This window comes from Passer domesticus, chromosome 1, assembly GCF_036417665.1.
Source record: "Passer domesticus isolate bPasDom1 chromosome 1, bPasDom1.hap1, whole genome shotgun sequence".
NCBI lineage: Eukaryota > Metazoa > Chordata > Aves > Passeriformes > Passeridae > Passer > Passer domesticus.
Window position 1 is genome coordinate 2550750 of NC_087474.1, and position 17522 is coordinate 2568271.

A 17522-nucleotide genomic window follows, 5' to 3' on the forward strand; every position below is an offset into this window, starting at 1 on the left:
GAAGCCTTGAAGCACATTGGGTGTTACAGAGACCAATTCCCACCTTTGGCAGCTGTCAAGGTCTTTGAGGACAACAGAATTTCTGCTCCCATTTATGCCCTGTAGAAATAATATTTAGTTCTGTGGATCAAACACAGAGATACAGGGGTTTTGAGAGAGTGTGTTACACTTGGTTTGGTGATATTGGCCCACAGTCCTGTCTGACACTGATGCAGGGAGATAAACACCAGTGGTTTATGGAGAAGGAACACTGTAAGGCAAAGACCTCACCCCTGGCTGGTCCAGGACTCACTTTGCCCAGCAGATTCCAGGGTCTCCTTCCCATGAAGAAGCCAGTGAACCCTTTTTGCCCAAAGATCTTCTGCTGCAGGAAAAGAATACACTACCCTGTAAGTTCACAGACAAAAAGTTCTCTTTGGTGCAATTTTATATCAGAACAGACTTTTACAAAATGATAATACATTTATTGTGTCATCTACAGCAGTATACATGTTAAAAACAATTTCTCAAAACACAAAAAAGGTTAGAAAGCAGCAGTTGATATCTGTGTTTCCACCTCATAACAAAGCTGAATAACCCCAGATCCCATTACCAATTAAACCAATTTTGACCAAAAAAGGTCAGTATTAGACCCAACAGGCCAGTAACTTTGTACCTTGACACAGTCAAAAGCCAAAATACAGCTTTCCATCTGACAACTTGGTTCTTCTCAGAGCTATAGCAGGGTGCATTGCCACTAAATTGACAAGTAGAAGGGAGAGAGAATGAACACACCAAATATTTGTTTTTTTACAGATTATACTGATACACAAAGGCCTCTTGAGACTTCTCCGCAAGCACAAAGTCCATTGGGAAAGACATATGCAGAAGCCTAAGTAATTTCAGACACTGAAGAGTGTCATATCACACAGTGTCATATCACACAGTAATTCTTCACATGGATGAATTCCCCAAAAGAAAGCCAATGGGAAATTGCAATTTGAATCATAAGAAGGTGAAAGACCATGAGGTTCAAAACATTGTTCAAGCTCTGCTGGTGTGTTTTCATACACAAAGTACAATGTGTATTTAGCTGAACTTAGCTCTTTAGTACAGATATACACGAGCATCATTAACATCAGAGCATCCTCAGCTGCTACTGCATCCTCCATATCCTCCTAACTTGTTCTCAGATGCAATTCTGAACTGGTTGCATGTGCCTGACTGCTAAAATCAGAGGGCAAAATCCTTTCTGTTTTATTTTTTTACTGCACGTGCACTGTTACTATGGTTTGTTCCTGGACACAGAAGTGCTGGCTCTGTGGACACAATCTGACACATCACACTGAAAACTCTCCATGAGAGCTCCTAACTCTTTACCAGGCATCCACCTCCCCCAAATCTGGCTGGTAACACCCAACAGGAGCCAGCTCAAAGCTTTTCAAGACCCTAATTTCTCAGCATGCAAGAGACAGAACAATAATGACTGGGCAAAGTTGCCAGGGAAAATTAATTTCAATCTAGGCCACCCCAGGGTCAGCATCTGTCTCTAATCTGGTCAGGGAGATGTCCTGGAGGAGAGAAACAGCCACTTGCAAAGTGTGAATCATCTCACCCTGGAGCAGACATCAAAAATGTTTGATGTTTGTCCTCTAAAATTGCTCATTTCTCTCTTGTGACAAAAAGGCAAAGTGGAGAAACCAGATTAAAGGAAGAAATTTTCCCTTTTAGTGTCTAATTGATGTGGGTGTGTCCTTAGCCTTCTGCTCAAGATCTCTTCCAGAGGTTTAACTGAGCCAGAATAGCTCATCCCAGTAGTGCCAGATGTAGAAAGGGACACATCTAATACAGGCCTTGATATTCAACTCCTAAGGAACAAAACTACTTAAGAACAGATATTTGGTTGTAGTTTTGCATTATGTATGTTTCTACAGTTCCAGAAACAGGAGCCCAAGGAACACTGCCTCCACTGAGATTATGAAGTCTGAGTTTGGACTGAACCCCACTCTGAGTTTATCTCTTTCCTAGATATCCACAGATATGACTTAGGAGCTGCAGCAGACACTAATCCTGTCTGGATGCCCAGCAGGATCCCATGTAGTGTCCATGTACCCTGTTCTCACCACCTCCCATGCTGTGGCAGCTCTGCTGAGGTGACAGAAGAACAATATTAATAATATAAGCACACCTTGCTCTGGAAGCCTTGTCCACATGAGAAAGATCTCTGAACAAAAGAGAAGGTTTGGTATTGTGGAATCACATAGTTTTATGGGGAAAATCTTAATTTATTGAATTTTCTAGGTTTTTGATCTGTGGGAGCCTTTGCATAAATACAGAAAGGACTAAAACTCTTCAACAGCCTTAAAGAATCTATTGCTATACAAAGAATGAATGTAATTTCCTTATTAATCATCCACGGACACTTCAAAAACCACCTCTGGGCTCTGGAGCCTCCACAGGTCACAGACTGAAAACTTCTGACATGGGCAATTGTTTCTGAAACACTCTTGAAACGCAAGTTCAAATAGCAAGGCAAATAACGCCAGTTAAATGAATGGGGTTTGCACTTCTTTTGTTGCTATTGTTTAATTCACTGTGAACAATATTTCTTTTTTTTTTTTTTTGCTAATATTCTGAAATTTTGATATCTAATTTCTGTCAGGATTGGGCTGGAAAAATAGTGTGCAGTTAGATATTTATATGGTTCACAGGCCAGATTTAGTAGAGATTTAGTAGTAGTGTCAGACAAAAACACTGAAACCTCCTAAACTGACACCATCAGTGTATTTTAACCTATTTTTAATAATGATTTCCTGCAGTATTTTGGCTGAATGTGTGTCCCATCTATTTGGTTGGAAAAGCTTCCCTTGCATGATTATAATTGAAAATAGAAAAGCAAAGTATTGGAGTTATTTTCCTTTTAGATTTGGCTGAAAAAAATTGCTCAAACCCAAATCTCATTTATATGTTTTCAAGAATTGGAATTTTTTTCTCTTAATTTTTTATTGTTCCTTTTTTATTTCCTTTCCCCTCCAAGGATGCTTGGCCAGCAGCTTCCAGGTAATTTTCCTGCTATTTTTAATGAATCCGTGTCTGTCTGTCTTTGATTCTTTGCACTGGTTTTGCTGTCAAATTTGGATTAGAGCTGAGAGAAATGCAGCTTAATAGCATGATTATTGTTAGTCTTATCTTGCAGCTGTATGATCAAAGACAAACTGTAGACTTCATCTGAAATAAAGCTGTTTATATCTCAGGAAAAGAGAAGGGAACTGGAGGCAAGATCAGTATGACAAGGAATCCAAGTGAGCCAGGAGTTATTTCAACTCCAGATTCAGATAAAGGTTTTTAACTGCCAAAAAAGTTTTACAGGAACTTTCCAGTGGGAAGAGAAGGTGAAAAAAAGATGCTGAATTTTAAAAGGAGAGCTGATCAGTTTAGAAATCAGTTTTAGGAGTAAAATAATATGAAAATAATAGCAATTAAAGAACTTCCTTCACAGTGAGTGAATATGTTTTGTTCTCAATCATTTTGGCTTTGCCTATTTTTAGTTACTGGTGTCTTTTGTCCGTGGGGATTTTGAAAAAAACCTGAATTTTTGAGCTGACCAGAAGTTCCTTCATCTGCAAACAGAAGTGGAATTTCATTCACCTTTGATATGAAAATATTATGAAAAGCTACCATTTTATAATACCTGGGGGAAAGGCAAATTATGGCAACTAATTCTTCTGTCACTGCTGAGGAGGATCGGAGTCTCACAGTCAGGTTTTTAACATGAGTCCCAGAAACTCACTCTTGTGTCCCATTCTGGTCCACAAAATGCAAGAAAGAAGTGGCCAGACTGGAGAAGGTCACAAGGAGGACCATGAGGATCATCAGAGGGATGGACAATGGGGGCAGTGAAGAAAAACTGAAGGAATTTTTCCTTGGAGAACTGAAGCCTCAGTGGAGACCTCACCAAAAAGAGTGGCCAGAAAGAGGATGAAGGTTCTCTTCTCCACAGGGATCCACATGGAGAATACAAGCGTGACAAGCTGCACCAGGAGAGGGATCATCTTGATATAAGAGAGAATTATTTTTAGAGTGAGAACAGCCATTTGTGGGAATAACCTCCCCAGAGGTGTGGTGTGGTCCCTGCCAAGGGAGGTTTTCAAGAGGTGGCTGGACAAGGTGTGGGATAAACTCATCCTGGCTCCCTTTTTCATGAAAGGTTGGACCAAATTTGTCATTCAAGGTCACCTCCTGCCTTGGTTGTTGATTCTGTGAACTTCATTCCCTTCTGGAAGTTATCTCACACTTGCCATTGATGATGGAGAGAGTCCAGGGAGAGTCGTCTTTGCAAAGGGAAACTCAAATTATCAGTTCATGGCCACTTCTGGTTGTTATTTAGCCTTGTCATTGCAGGGCATTGTCCTTAAGGTGCAATGAGAGACAGATGCTGAAAGGGAGCAGCCAAACACCCAATAAAGTGTCTGGATTTAATCACCCAATAAAGTGTCTGGATTTAATTTCCAAACTGCATTTTCCTCTGGACTCACCTATCTTCATCCCTTCTCCCAGGTCTTAACACCTGGTTTTCAAATGCAAATATTGAAATAATGCAGGGGAACTTGAGTATTTTTCCTCTATGATTCAAAACTTCCCAGAACTAAGCATTTAAGGTTCTTTCCCTGGACTCTGACTTCCAAAAATACTAAAAGTGAAAGTAAAAGGTGACATCACCATGCAGCAATGAAACTGCCTTGTCCTTTACAATCTAGGTTGTAGTTTTCATTTTTGGGATGTGAATTGTCCTGCAGTACCAGCACTCCACACTGACAAGTCAATAATCAAAACAGTGGTTAGATACAGTAAATAGTCACAAAACCTGCGGCACAAAAAGTTTTCTGTACATTTATAAAAGCAAAATAAGAAAATTAGACAGGAAATACATTATGGATATGGTAGAAAAAATGGCTCAAGGAGCACTGCACACTTTTTTTTTGTTTGTTTGTTTTAATTGTGTACTGTTTTTAATAACACAGCCTTTCTAGCTCCAAAATATATTTCACAGTGAAAAATCAAACAAAGCACTGTTACACTCAGTTGATATTTACACACACAGAGAAGCAAACTGGATTCTTCCCTCCTGAAACAAATGGAAAAACAGCCACTGTGGGGTGGCCACGCCTGGCCAGCACCTGCAGCTTACATTCAACAGAGAGATTTGTGGAGAGCTCGTTTGTGCCATGGCATCAGAGTCTGGATCCCATAACTGTGTCCATCTAAAGTGTGACCTGTCCCTTCCAGGGACACTGGGAAAGTTCCAGCGACTCAGGAAAAGCCAGATCTGCCAGTGCATCAACACTTTTCTTCAGATAAATAAAATCATAATAGAAGGTTTTGGGGGTTTTTTTGTGTAATATATTTTATATTTAATATGTTGAAGATCTCATTTCTTCTGGTAAATTCAGTGCTGGTGAACAGATTCAATTTTTCTACTGAACAAGAAACACAATGTGTGCAACAGTAGAAATTTCTCTTCCACTGCTCTCCAAACTCCTAAGCATTGGCTCAAAGAATTAAGGAGCAAATCCAACTTTTCACAACTTTTCCATCCTTGGGCTCTCTATCTGGGACCACCAAAAATTAAAGGTAATAACAATGTGCTGAGGCCAAATCCCAATTCCAGGTGAAGTTTATTCTAACAATAACAGCAGTTTTCTGTAGTGATTTAATTTAGCTGAGGACCTGGTCTCCAATGTGCAGGGTCAGAGGGTGGTTTTGGTGATGTGGACGTTTGCCCACAAGGCACTGGACTGAGATCCACCAACTCAAACTGCAGAGCACTCTAGGATGGCCAGGAAAACAACAAAACCAGAAGTAAGCTCAGAATAATTTCAATAATAGCAAAAAAATAAAGAAAAGATCCAAACACCTTCTTGCTCTGGGCTGAAACAAGAAAAAGTCTCCATCTAGAGGCAGTTTTTGACATCTTTTTCTCTACAATACTAAATTATTAATGATTGAAAACTGGCTAATAGCCATTCATGCAAAAAAATAGCAATTTTTTTTAATAATGCATTTACAGAGTTGGCAATATAATCCTTGTGAAAGCCCTACATAAATTTTCCAAATTTCATTTACCTGATAAATCTGCCTTTCCCCAACTCTGTCTGGACAGCAAAGTACCTGATTCCTGGAGAAACATTCTAAAATAGCTTTAAGAAACACCTGAAGAAAGATGAAGGGACAATCTACCAGTTAAAAACACTGACTTTTGCAGAGAGATGGGAAGAGGGAAAAAAAATTCTGCTCTCAGAGCAGCAAATCAGTGCTGTAAATTTGGGGGAAAAAAGGTGTTTGGATCATATAAATCCCATCTATGAATCTGGAGTGCAGTGGAAGTGGTTTCAGCTGTTCTGCTGGTCCTCTGTGCCATGGCAGATTTCACATGACAGGGCTGTCCCCATCTCTTAAGAGCAGGATCCTGTATCAAAATGACCTGAAACAACATTTCTGTCTGTTTTGAATTTAATTTACATTCATTTAGACGGCTCCAGCCAAGAGCAGAATATTCCCATAAAGGATTATATAAGTGTTAAGTATTATTATAATAATTATTTCTTTCACAACTTTCTGAGACCTTTCTTTTTTTTCTCCTTTTAAAAATAAGTAAACTAGGATTATCTTTAAAAATCTCTGCTTAAAATGACATCAAAACTCTTTTTTCTTTTGTACTTAAACTAACAAAAACCAGTGAAATTAAAAGCTCACACTCAGCTGACACTAAAATTCCAAGTATTTCACTTTTTTTTCTGTTTTTAGTTTATGATCATGTCAACTAACTCCGAAGTACAAGCCTGAATTTTGAATTTCCTGGTTACTATTAGTTTCAGTTCAAAACTTCACATTTAAAATGCCATTTTCATCTTTGTTTGTAATATATGCATACACGTACACGCACATATATATATATTTGATATATATATATATTTCTCAGTTCATAAATTCATAAATCCAAGATGAAGGGAGCGCTAGGACGGCCCTTGAGGCCTTTTTTTTTGTTGCGCTGTATAAAGACTCTTAAGAATTGACATCATCGACATTGGGTTGAAGTAGATTTGTAGCAGTCGTGGCTTTAACTACAAGGCAAAGGTTGAAAGAACATTCGAGTTCCTCTCCAAGAAAAGCAGTAAGACCATTGGTGGTGAAACAAACAGAATATCCCAAGAGAGAGAGAACTGCCAGGTGTGGGAAGTCATCCAAAGTCTTTATCCTTTCCTTCCGTGCCATCCTAGTGTTTAGTTGGTTTTTTTCCTCACCAAATGCAGGTGATTTTTTTTTACCTTCCAGGGTGATCCCACCAGGTCCTTCATGTGCCTCTTTGCTCTGGCAGGGAAGAGTCAGCACTCAGAAGTCAACCAGGCTGCAAAGGCACGGCACTCTGTGTGACAGCACTGCCCCCCAAGCCACCCACGGCACGTGTGGCCACTGGAGCAGAGTGTTCAAGGTCATCTGGAGGGAAAGGCCACCCTGGAACTGCCTCTTGCTCTTAAGGTGGGAGGGGAGGGACAGTTATTTGTGTTATAAAGAGTCCAAATGATCAATCTATCAATCGATGCCAAAAATAGAGCTATATCTCAACTGCATGGCCCTTTTAGAAAATTCACAGCTTAGCTAGAACAGAAAGCATTCCTGGGAGTGTCCCTGGGTACGGAAAGCACAGCAGGTCCCACTGCTCTCGCCTGCAGTTCCTGCACTGATGTGCAGTTTGGTGTTGGCACAGCTGTTCCTCTAAATCCATCGGGAATGTCTGAATCCAGCCACAAACTCAATTTTCTGGAGGTCCTCCTGAATCAGCTGGATTGATCCACCCAAGCACGTTAGCTCCATCCTAAGACTCCAAAGAGAAACACTGCGGAAATTCACGTGCCAAAAGACAGGGACAGGCTAAGACATGTTGGACCAGGGAAAAACAAAAATAGGCAAATCCAACCCAAAATGGAAACCAAGTGGAGAAATGAGAACGGTCATGTCCATTCACAGAGTAGGATCAGTTTGGCAACCAAGGATCACAACTGCACAGCAATCACTTTTTACTTTGGACGGACACGGATTACTCGCAGATGCTCTGAAATGGGAATAGTTGAGTGGGTGGGTTTGGCCTCTTGTTTGTCTTTTAAACATTCTCCATTAATGGCCTTGAGTACAGCTGGGTATTTACAGTGACTGTTAAAAAGAGATATTTACACGTTTCATTTGCTTTTTCACCTCAGGGTAGGAGAGGAAAGGAAAGGAAAGGAAAGGAAAGGAAAGGAAAGGAAAGGAAAGGAAAGGAAAGGAAAGGAAAGGAAAGGAAAGGAAAGGAAAGGAAAGGAAAGGAAAGGAAAGGAAAGGAAAGGAAAGGAAAGGAAAGGAAAGGAAAGGAAAGGAAAGGAAAGGAAAGGAAAGGAAAGGAAAGGAAAGGAAAGGAAAGGAAAGGAAAGGAAAGGAAAGGAAAGGAAAGGAAGCGAGACCTGCACCACCACCAAAACTATTATTTCCTTTTTTTTCTTTTTCAAGGGATGGTTTTTGGTTTGCTCGTTGGTTGCTTTGCTCTCCTCAGCTGCTCATGTCGCCAGGTTCTCTGCATTTATGCTGGACATCCGAATCTGAGAGCTGCTCTTGCTCAGAATGGAGAGTTGTGTCCCCCCGTTCACTCCGCTGCTCGCTAGAGAAGGATGGCGATGTTTGAAATCCACAGCAAAATACCGGTTGACTTTCCAGCTCCTCCATTTTCTCTTTATTTCTGATTGCACCTTTAGGGAGAAACTTCAAAAGGTCATTTTTTATGTACTTAGCCGCTCGAGGACATGCTGACAAATTATCAAGATTAGAAAAAACCCCACAATTCGACAGAACTGGTTTTAAGGTTATTATTAAACTCCTCAGTTCAGCAAAATCTGAAATTACTTTTCCATGGCTGGAAGAGGTCTGGGCATGTAGTGGGGAACTACAGCCTAGCCCAGGTTCTGTGTATGACTTCAGATAATTTAGGATCAGCCCAGAGGTGCATGAAGACCTGATCAACACCACCTGGAGGAAAAAATAGCCTGTTTTCATCATTGGCCAGTACCAAAGATACAGCAAGGAGCCAAAGAAACCAGCAGTCAAAAATACTGGATAATATTGAAACACCCTGTCCACAGAGGCAGCTTCTCTGACCTGCCATTAATGGATGGATGTTTACACAAAATTTTGCCTCTTCAAGCAGATCAGCTCTGGGATTAATGCATATCTGTGCCACTCTCCTTTTCTTGAGAGGTTATTTTTTTATTCACATCCACAGTAAATCACCAAGAGTAAAACAATTCAAGGTCAGAAGTTCAATCAGGAAATAAGTAAATAATCCCACAGCTTTTCTACTTTTCACTCATTACCAGTTTCCTGGCAACACTGCTGGGGTGTGCACAAGTGTATAAATATACAAAGTAGTAAAGATTTAATATAAGAGAGGTTGTAGTAGCTCAGGCCTACATTTACTTGATTACTCATTCCTGTGTTGTATTTCTGAATGAAATCGTGTAAGAACAAGGAAATATGTAGAGATGTTTTCCCAATATATTTTTCCAATCTCCAATGAGCTGCTGTGTCAAAGATGTTTGTCTTGTCTGTAACAGTCATTGATGAATTTTCCTGGACTAATATTGTCAAAATGGATGAGAGTATAAGTCAAAATGCTAAACAAGGGCTTCAACTGTATGGAAAAAAAAAACTGCAGGGAGGAAAAATCCAACTGGAAAACTTACACTCTCCTTCTAAGACCTACAAATTCCTATTTGGGTTAAAGTTATCTAAAACATAGATATTTAAAAATTAGATAGAGAATGGAGTTGCATTTTCTCTGTAAAAAGGGCATAGTGTTCGAATCTGGAAGAGTGTGATATTCCAAACATTTTCTTGCTGTACGAAATTTAGTGGAGGCACAAGACATTCTCTAATTACCATTTTCTGATATCTTGAGAGGGAAAATGGCTTTAATTAACCTGGTTGTCTTGGTTTGGCTAAGAACCAGCCCCCCCACACTCCTTCCAAGGGGATTCAGGAGATCTTGACTATGCTCATGAGCAAAGACAACCCATAAGTTTGTTTGATGAGCCTGGAGATTGTTGTGGTTTATCTGAGAAGGAGTCACTTGGATTAAGGAGTTTGAGACCTCTTTGTACCAGAGATCAGCAATGCCAGGCTACACCAGCAGTCAGCCGCCTTGAAAAGAAGAAAAGATGGTGATTTTAGGAAAAGACTCCAACTGCTGTGCTGCACAAGAGATGTGTAGCAGTGGAGGAGAGAATGGATGAACTCTAGATGTTCCATGCTCCTCTTAAGGCAACACTGAGCAGGGAACCCTTTTCCATCAGTTCAGAAAACAATTACCTCAGGTATTCAGGCAGAAAAACAGGCAGGGAAATTCAGATTGGAACAGGAGAACCAGAAGAAACCACAGATGTGGCCAGCAGCAGTTGCCATGTGCTCAGAGGAGAGTGAGGCTTGCAAGGCACCCAGGTGGTGTCTGGGGATGGCTCTGGGCACCTGACACCCTTGGACTGTGTGTGTAGGGATGAAGGTGGCAGGGCTCAGGAGAGAAGCTGGCACCAGTTGGGTGGTGCCCAAGAAAAGTCAACCTTCAGTGGAGGGTTTGACACTGTTCTCCTCAGCCTTTCCTAGGAAAGCTGGCAAGATTTAGGGTGGGTAGATGATCTGCAAGAGGGGAAGGAGACCACACTGAGAGGTGAACAATGGTTTTTTATTGAGCCTGGCACCTTATCACTAATGGTGTCCTCCAGGTATTGATATTGGACCCCACACTGTTCCACAGGGCATGGAATGGTTTGGGTTGGAAGAGACCTTAAAGGTCATCTCCTTCCACCCCCTGCTACGTGCAGGGACACCTTCCACTACTCCAGAGTGCTCCAAACCCTATCCAACCTGGCCTTGGACACTTCCAGGGATCCAGGGGCTGCCACAGCATCTCTGGAAACCTGTGCCAGGGCCTCACCATCTTCATCACAATCTCTGATGAATGTCAAATTGAAAGCACCATCACCAGTTTGGCTGATGGCTCCAAACTGGGTGGGGACAGAGACATGTCAGACCTCTTGGAGAGAGCTGCACAGGCTGGAAGAGCGGGCTGGCAAGAACAGGGCAAAATTCAACAAAATCAGAGCAAAATTCTGTACCTGGGATGACATGTCAAAAGCAATCTGTCCATATCCTACCTGTCAGGAAGCCTTAATCTGAGCCATCATCTCTGGTAAGGCCAATGTGTTGGTTTGATAAAAACATCAGAAATCCTTTTTTCTTTCTTTCTTTTTTTTTTTTTCTGAGAATTGTGAGATTCAGACTAAAGTATCAGGGATTATGGTAGATGATGAGTTAGAATGGACAGGTGGAACAGCAGTTACTCCCACAAGAAAATGGGATGTGGATGACAGGTGAAGGACATTTAATATTAAAAATCTTACCTCCCCATTCAAGAAGCAGTAGAGAACAGCAACAACAAAACCCTAGGGAAATGGGAGAGGAAAAAATAAAAGTAATTCAAATCCTGAAGGAATGACAGAAAACTGTGGAATTCACATTCTCTGAACAGGAAGAGAAATAATTCTCTCTCCCAGGATTTTTCCTGGAGAAGCACAGAGAGAAGAAGAGAAAACAATTCTTATCTCTACTTGCTGCTCCTGTTGTTTTGGCACATGTGGAATGTGTTAGGAAGATTGTTTACCTGAAGGGATTTGTCAATTGGATTCTGCTGAGGATTGTTTTGTTTCCTTAACCAATCACTCAAACCTGAGCCCGACTGTCTGAAGGCAGCCACAGGTTTTTCTTTAGTATCTTTTAGTATCTCTTTAGTATAGTTATAATATAGTATTAATGTAATACAGTATAGTTTTAATAAAGCATTTGATAGAAAATAGGTGGAGTTAAAAAGGAAAACAACAAGCAAACAAACAAACCCAAAATCCTGGTATGCAAAACATACCCATAAATGAGCAGAGACACGCTCTGAGAGCTGTGCATGCAAAGTAGTTATAAAGAACAGAGGTTTGTTTCTAAGGAAAGCTGAATTCAGTGTATAATCACCTGGAAGGATCCCAGTCCCAATTCAAACACCAGCCTCTCCCTCTTACTGACATTCTCAGGAGAAAAGGCAAACACCGTGTAGTGAATTCCAAACAAAGGGATCAGCAGCAGGGTGGAGCGAGCCAGTCTCCTGTCACAACAGAGGGAAAGAACTTTAATGCAGCCTTGCAATTAGCAACCTGCACTTTAATTAAAGAAGAAAGCACAGAAAATATTTTGCTGACAGACTTTTGGGAAATACGTACACTGCATAATTATACAAACAAATATGCAACATTCCTAATTGTTCCCAAAGACTCTTTGCACACACACTGCAGTTTGCTCCCCCTTCTTCACACTGCTACAGTAATGGCACATTAATTATGCTTAATGCTCGCTGCTGCTATTTTTATTTGCATTATTATAAGCAGGAATTTTCTCCTACCATGCCAAAAAATAAGGGCAATTTTGCTAGGGGATTCAGACTGCTACTATGGTACAATTATAAACCTCTCACCCAGTTAGTTAATCCCAGTGGAGTGTTTGAAATTACTTCTTTTGTGGATTTCTGTGTGTGTGTGTGAATATATTTCTGCACAGCAATAAAAAAAAAAATTTCCAAACAACCACACAAATAAAGCTAAAGAACTAACAGCCATACAAGTAAAAGTTAACCCCCCTGCATGTTCCTGTACTCACAACTATTCCTGAAGGTTTGATTTTGGCCTTAATTTATACTGTTGGAAACCTAAGTGCAATTCCACCGTTTAACTATTTCACTGCTTCAGTATAAAGAGATTTTAAAGGGAAGTTAAGCTCAGCTGATATAAACCAAAGGGTTGGAAATGAATGTTTTACATGTGAGTATATCACTGGTGAAATTGCCCCAAAGCAGGGGCCAGCAAGGACTTGTGCATGTTTTGGTGAGTGTCACTGTCTGATTGAGCAGCAAAAGAAAGAGCAAAGAGAAAGCAAATAAAAATAAGGCAAGCTCTTTGTTACAAACAGTGACCTAAAAACCCTCCAAGACAGTTTCAGAGGGGAAGAATAACATTGATTATATTCAGGTAGGTGAAGAAGGCAGATGGAGGACAAAGGAAGGCAAAAAGCTGTAAAGATTTTTCAAAGAGCTGCATATTTGTTCAAACTCAAATGTCCCCTCTACTTTTATCTACTTGGTACACTGCAGGCAGGTTTGAATTTGCTAATTCATGCTCAGTGATAGCCCAAACTGATGTGTTTGTTTTAGAAGATTTAATTAACCCACTTTCTAGAATTTTGTGAGCACAATTATCTTCAGTAGTGATCTGGAATGGGACATGAGTGCAGTGCTGGTGTCTCTCAGTCACACTCTGAGCCCCAATGGGGATAAATTCACCCCAGCTCTTGCCTGGAGACTGCGCTGAACACACCTGAGCCAGAAATCTGATGGACACCAAACCTCAGGTCTTGGTGGAAGACCCCACAAACCAGAGAACACTCTTCTTGTGGGTGGTAAAATTAGACATTGGCCAAAATCTTTTGAAAAGAGAGGAAAAACCTGGGAAGAGGGTGATGAAGAGCATTCAGAGTGTCCAGCTTTGATGACATCTAAAAAAGTAATCTATACAGGAGTGAGCCAGTGTAAAAGAGCGTTTGGAGTCCTTTCTAATCCTTTTTCTCTATGGACATACAATCAGGTTAATAAAAAGGAACAGAAGAGATTAAAGAGTAATGTTACCTCTGTAAAAAAGGGATGTAAAGAATATAAGTGTAATAAAGTAGTCACGGAATTAAAAAAAAAAAAAGCTAAAGGTAATAAATGGGCCAAAAAAATAATCTCTCCATATCTTCTATCATTTATATTCAGACTTAATGACAACAACAACAAAAGGATAAATGTTGTTTTGATCTAAAAGTCAGAAGAGAATTGTCTATTAATATGTTCTGTCTCGCTGCACTCTTGGGAGATTAATTCAGGGGAAGATGCAGAGGAAGTCTTTCTTTATTGTCAGTTTTCTGGCATTAATCATACCTGATTAATCACACAATTAGTTTGTAAGATCTGGAAATGTAATGCCATAATCAACTTATTTGAGGTGTTGTCTTCAATATTGTCATAAAAGTGAGGAAGAAAATGCATTAAATAACATATTCAGAAGTTTATAGATGATTAAGATCAATAAAGAGGAAAAGAATATTTTAATGATAAGAAAAGCCTTGAGAGACATTAATGCCTGTATGGATGATGAAAAATTGCTTTTTTTCAAGAACATTGGGAAGAGAGAAGACTTAAAGCAGGTCCTGTGAGATGTGTAAGTTTATGTACAACAGGGAATGAAAATTTTAAAGGACACAGTGGAATTCTCAGGTGTGTAACAGCCAAAGATATTAATCCTCTTTTCTGCCCCCATTCTTTCAATAAACTTGGAGGGGTTGGATCTAGAAGTTCGAGGACAATAATTGTTCAGTTGTTTGGAAGATAATGTTCTCCAAAAGGTCTAGCAAAAGCCTTGTTCATATTCCCACAGGGAGAGTAAAGCCTTAAGGTTACTTAAAAAAACCCCAAAACTATTTGAATAGCAATTTTTGTTGAGGCTGACATTCTGTTTTCCAGCTGTTATCTGCCTTAAAATCCCTTCAAACATAAGACTTTCTCCAGTAGCATGGCTATGAATGTGGACTTTCCATTAAGTGTTAGTACAAACAAATAATGGTGTCCTCTCTTCTCCCTCACTCCTCTATGGAATAATGGAATTAAAATTTTATGCTAAAAGAAACCCTAAATAAAAATGTTGTCTAACTTGACCAGTATTTGGAAGAATCATGCTTTTATTTTTCCATTGCACATCCACATATATTAAGGAGACTGCTGAACCTTTTTGAGAGAAAAAATCAAAAAAGAAGCAAAAATCTTGAAACCATAGACCTTGAAGGAAGATTAGATTATTGTTTTGCCATTTAGTCCTGCCTCTCTGCAGTAAGAGAATTGCCCAGTTTAAAAGCTGTCCTAAATGAAATACTTTGATCAAATATAAATTTCTGCAATGAAGACATCAAAGTGTGTAGTCTTGAAAAGCAACATTCACCTCACCGAGGTTTGGACAAATATAGTGTAGATATTGATAATGAAATTATTTTTAAAATGTCTCTCAAGTCATTGCGAGAAAAATACACTTTTAAAATATAATTCTTGTGTGCTACAGATGTCTTTTTAACAAGAGGTGACTCCTGTTGTAAACCCTGTGGGTATTGAGTACATTTATTTATGTATATATTGATTAACTTAATGCTGTGACATATCTGCAATGATGGCATCTATTTTTAGTTAAATAAAATGCAGACTTAAATGCCCTTTATTGTCAATGAAGAGCAAGAACCACTGACACAAAAGGACAAATCCTCTGCCCCAAAGGAAATTCTTATCACATCCTAAATCTATCCATTGACCTCAAAGGGAACCTGGAGTGAGTTTGTCACACAAATTTCTGCCCTGTAGATTTGTGAGGTTTAGATTAGAGGAACCCAATTTCTCTGGCCAATGGTTCATTCATCATCTCCGTGATAAATCTGTGCAAAAAAGAATTGTGACAATATTTCAAATTGAAGGATAAAGAGCAAACCATGAATGTACAGGATGTCATTATAATGAAATGCTCAACACAGCTCATGTTTAACAAACTGAAGGATCTATTTTACCACAAAATGCTGAACACATTAAAGTGACTTTCAGGAACCTCAGTAATCTCCTTGACAGATCTTTTCCAAAATTTAATTAGGTCTGCAGCATCGCTTCCAAAACACCTGATGTAACACCTGAATGATTCCAGATTTTTAATTTTCCCACGCATAAACCACATATTCAGACTTAGGACTTGAAAAACAGGGGAGCTTACCAAGACTTTCATATTTCAACAGACACAAAAACCATAGGTTAAAATACCTCCTTTTTAGGCTGAACTCTTCTTGCCCTTGACTAGGTAGAGAATTTCACCTTAGAGAGTCAGCAGTCTCCCATCTTTCAGAAATGCTGCATTTAATGTAAAATTTGGTTCTCTGCAAAGACCCAACATGACACGTGTGCTGCATCAGGATGTTCATTAGGCACTGAACTTTAAATTTCAAACTATCTCCTCCTAAACCCAACTCCTAGTTTTACCTAATTGTTCTTAGTCTTCAGCTGCTCTCTGTTCAGAAGATGGAGCTGCTCCTTTTTGTCTTCTCTATTTCTATCTGCTTTTTCCAAGCTGTTGACTGAATATTTTTTAGCATCTTTATTGTTCTATTTCTTAAATACCTCAAAGATATATGAAATCACACAGAAATTTTTTTTTTTTAAACTAAAAAACATAACCACATATGCAGTTAAGTTACAAACCAATCTTTCTTCCTTTATGGTGTTGAAAACAACTACTAAATATTCTTTAGCAAAATGTTGGAGTTTTATGCCTGTGTGTCAGGACACCTCAGAAAATGTTGATTCACACTTATAGAACTGCTGTGAAATTCAGGAGACAGATCATCTGGAGACATATTATAGATGTCTGAAATTGCACCTCATCTAAACAAAATGACAGGATGACCTTGGAGCTCTTTTCCAACCTTAATGATTCCATGAATCTGTGAAAACCTGTGGGCTTCTTGTGCAAGGAGCAAGGGGTCAGATGGACTAGAGGATAGTGATTAATTCACACAACTCTTGGCTGAATGGCTTTTATTCACTCTTCTGGATGCCTCACTCTATATTGGACTGAACTTGATGATCTTAGAGGTCTTTTCCAACTCAGTGATTCTATGATTCTGTAACTGCTGATGGACACAATTAATTTTGATCTGAGGTCATCTTTAGCCTTTCCTCACCCCTGGGTGTTTATTAAGTTAACTTCACTCAGTTCGATGGACAAAAGATGTTTTATACCCACTGAGGATCTAATTGATTCAACCTCACACAGTTTTTCTAGGAAACTTTCAGGTGAAACATTTTCTCTCAGTATGAAGGTGCTCACCTCTTTGCTGTACAATAAAGAGCAGCTATTAATTCTGTAAAGACACTACCCAGAACCATCAATTGCATCAGCCATAATTACAGGAAATAAAAAAAAATAAAATTAAAACAACCTTAAAATCCTCGATCGTGGCGCATTGGCAAAAGCACAGAACAAGAACAAAGAAAAAATTCTACATGCAACAAGAACTAAATGAATGCTTTGCTCTCTGCTTTCCCCTCTGCTCTCATCCACTCATTTAACTGCAACATGCGTCATACACACACAGTAATGTCACAGGAGTGCGTACACTTACAGGGTAATGGTTGATAGTTCTGACATCTTGCAAGAGTGCTGGTTAGCCCTCTTAGGCTTACAGTAGCATTTCTGAACGCAGCTGCTAAATATGACAAGATTAGCATTTTTTTCAGCATATCGTGAACAGGCCAAGGTAGGTCACTTTCAACACATTTCATGAGACACGCCACAAAGATGGAAAGC

The 17522-nt window shown here is 39.5% G+C and overlaps 1 protein-coding gene across 13 annotated transcripts in view; it reads right to left on the minus strand.

The window, feature by feature from the left end:
- Positions 1-409: 409 nt before the first annotated feature.
- Positions 410-17522, minus strand: part of ADCYAP1R1 (ADCYAP receptor type I) — a 152707-nt gene continuing 135594 nt past the window's right edge. For 5 of the 13 annotated variants that reach the window (XM_064419921.1, XM_064420321.1, XM_064419834.1 and 2 more), the window contains 4 exons: positions 17338-17421; positions 12079-12208; positions 11460-11501; positions 410-8769 (listed from right to left, as the gene is read on the minus strand). In XM_064419921.1, the coding sequence (XP_064275991.1) occupies positions 8560-8769; positions 11460-11501; positions 12079-12208; positions 17338-17421 (466 nt within the window). In that variant the 3' untranslated portion in view covers positions 410-8559. The remainder of the gene's footprint in view (positions 8770-11459; positions 11502-12078; positions 12209-17337; positions 17422-17522) is intronic. The other 8 variants (XM_064420391.1, XM_064420162.1, XM_064420466.1 and 5 more) reach the window with 5 other exon arrangements.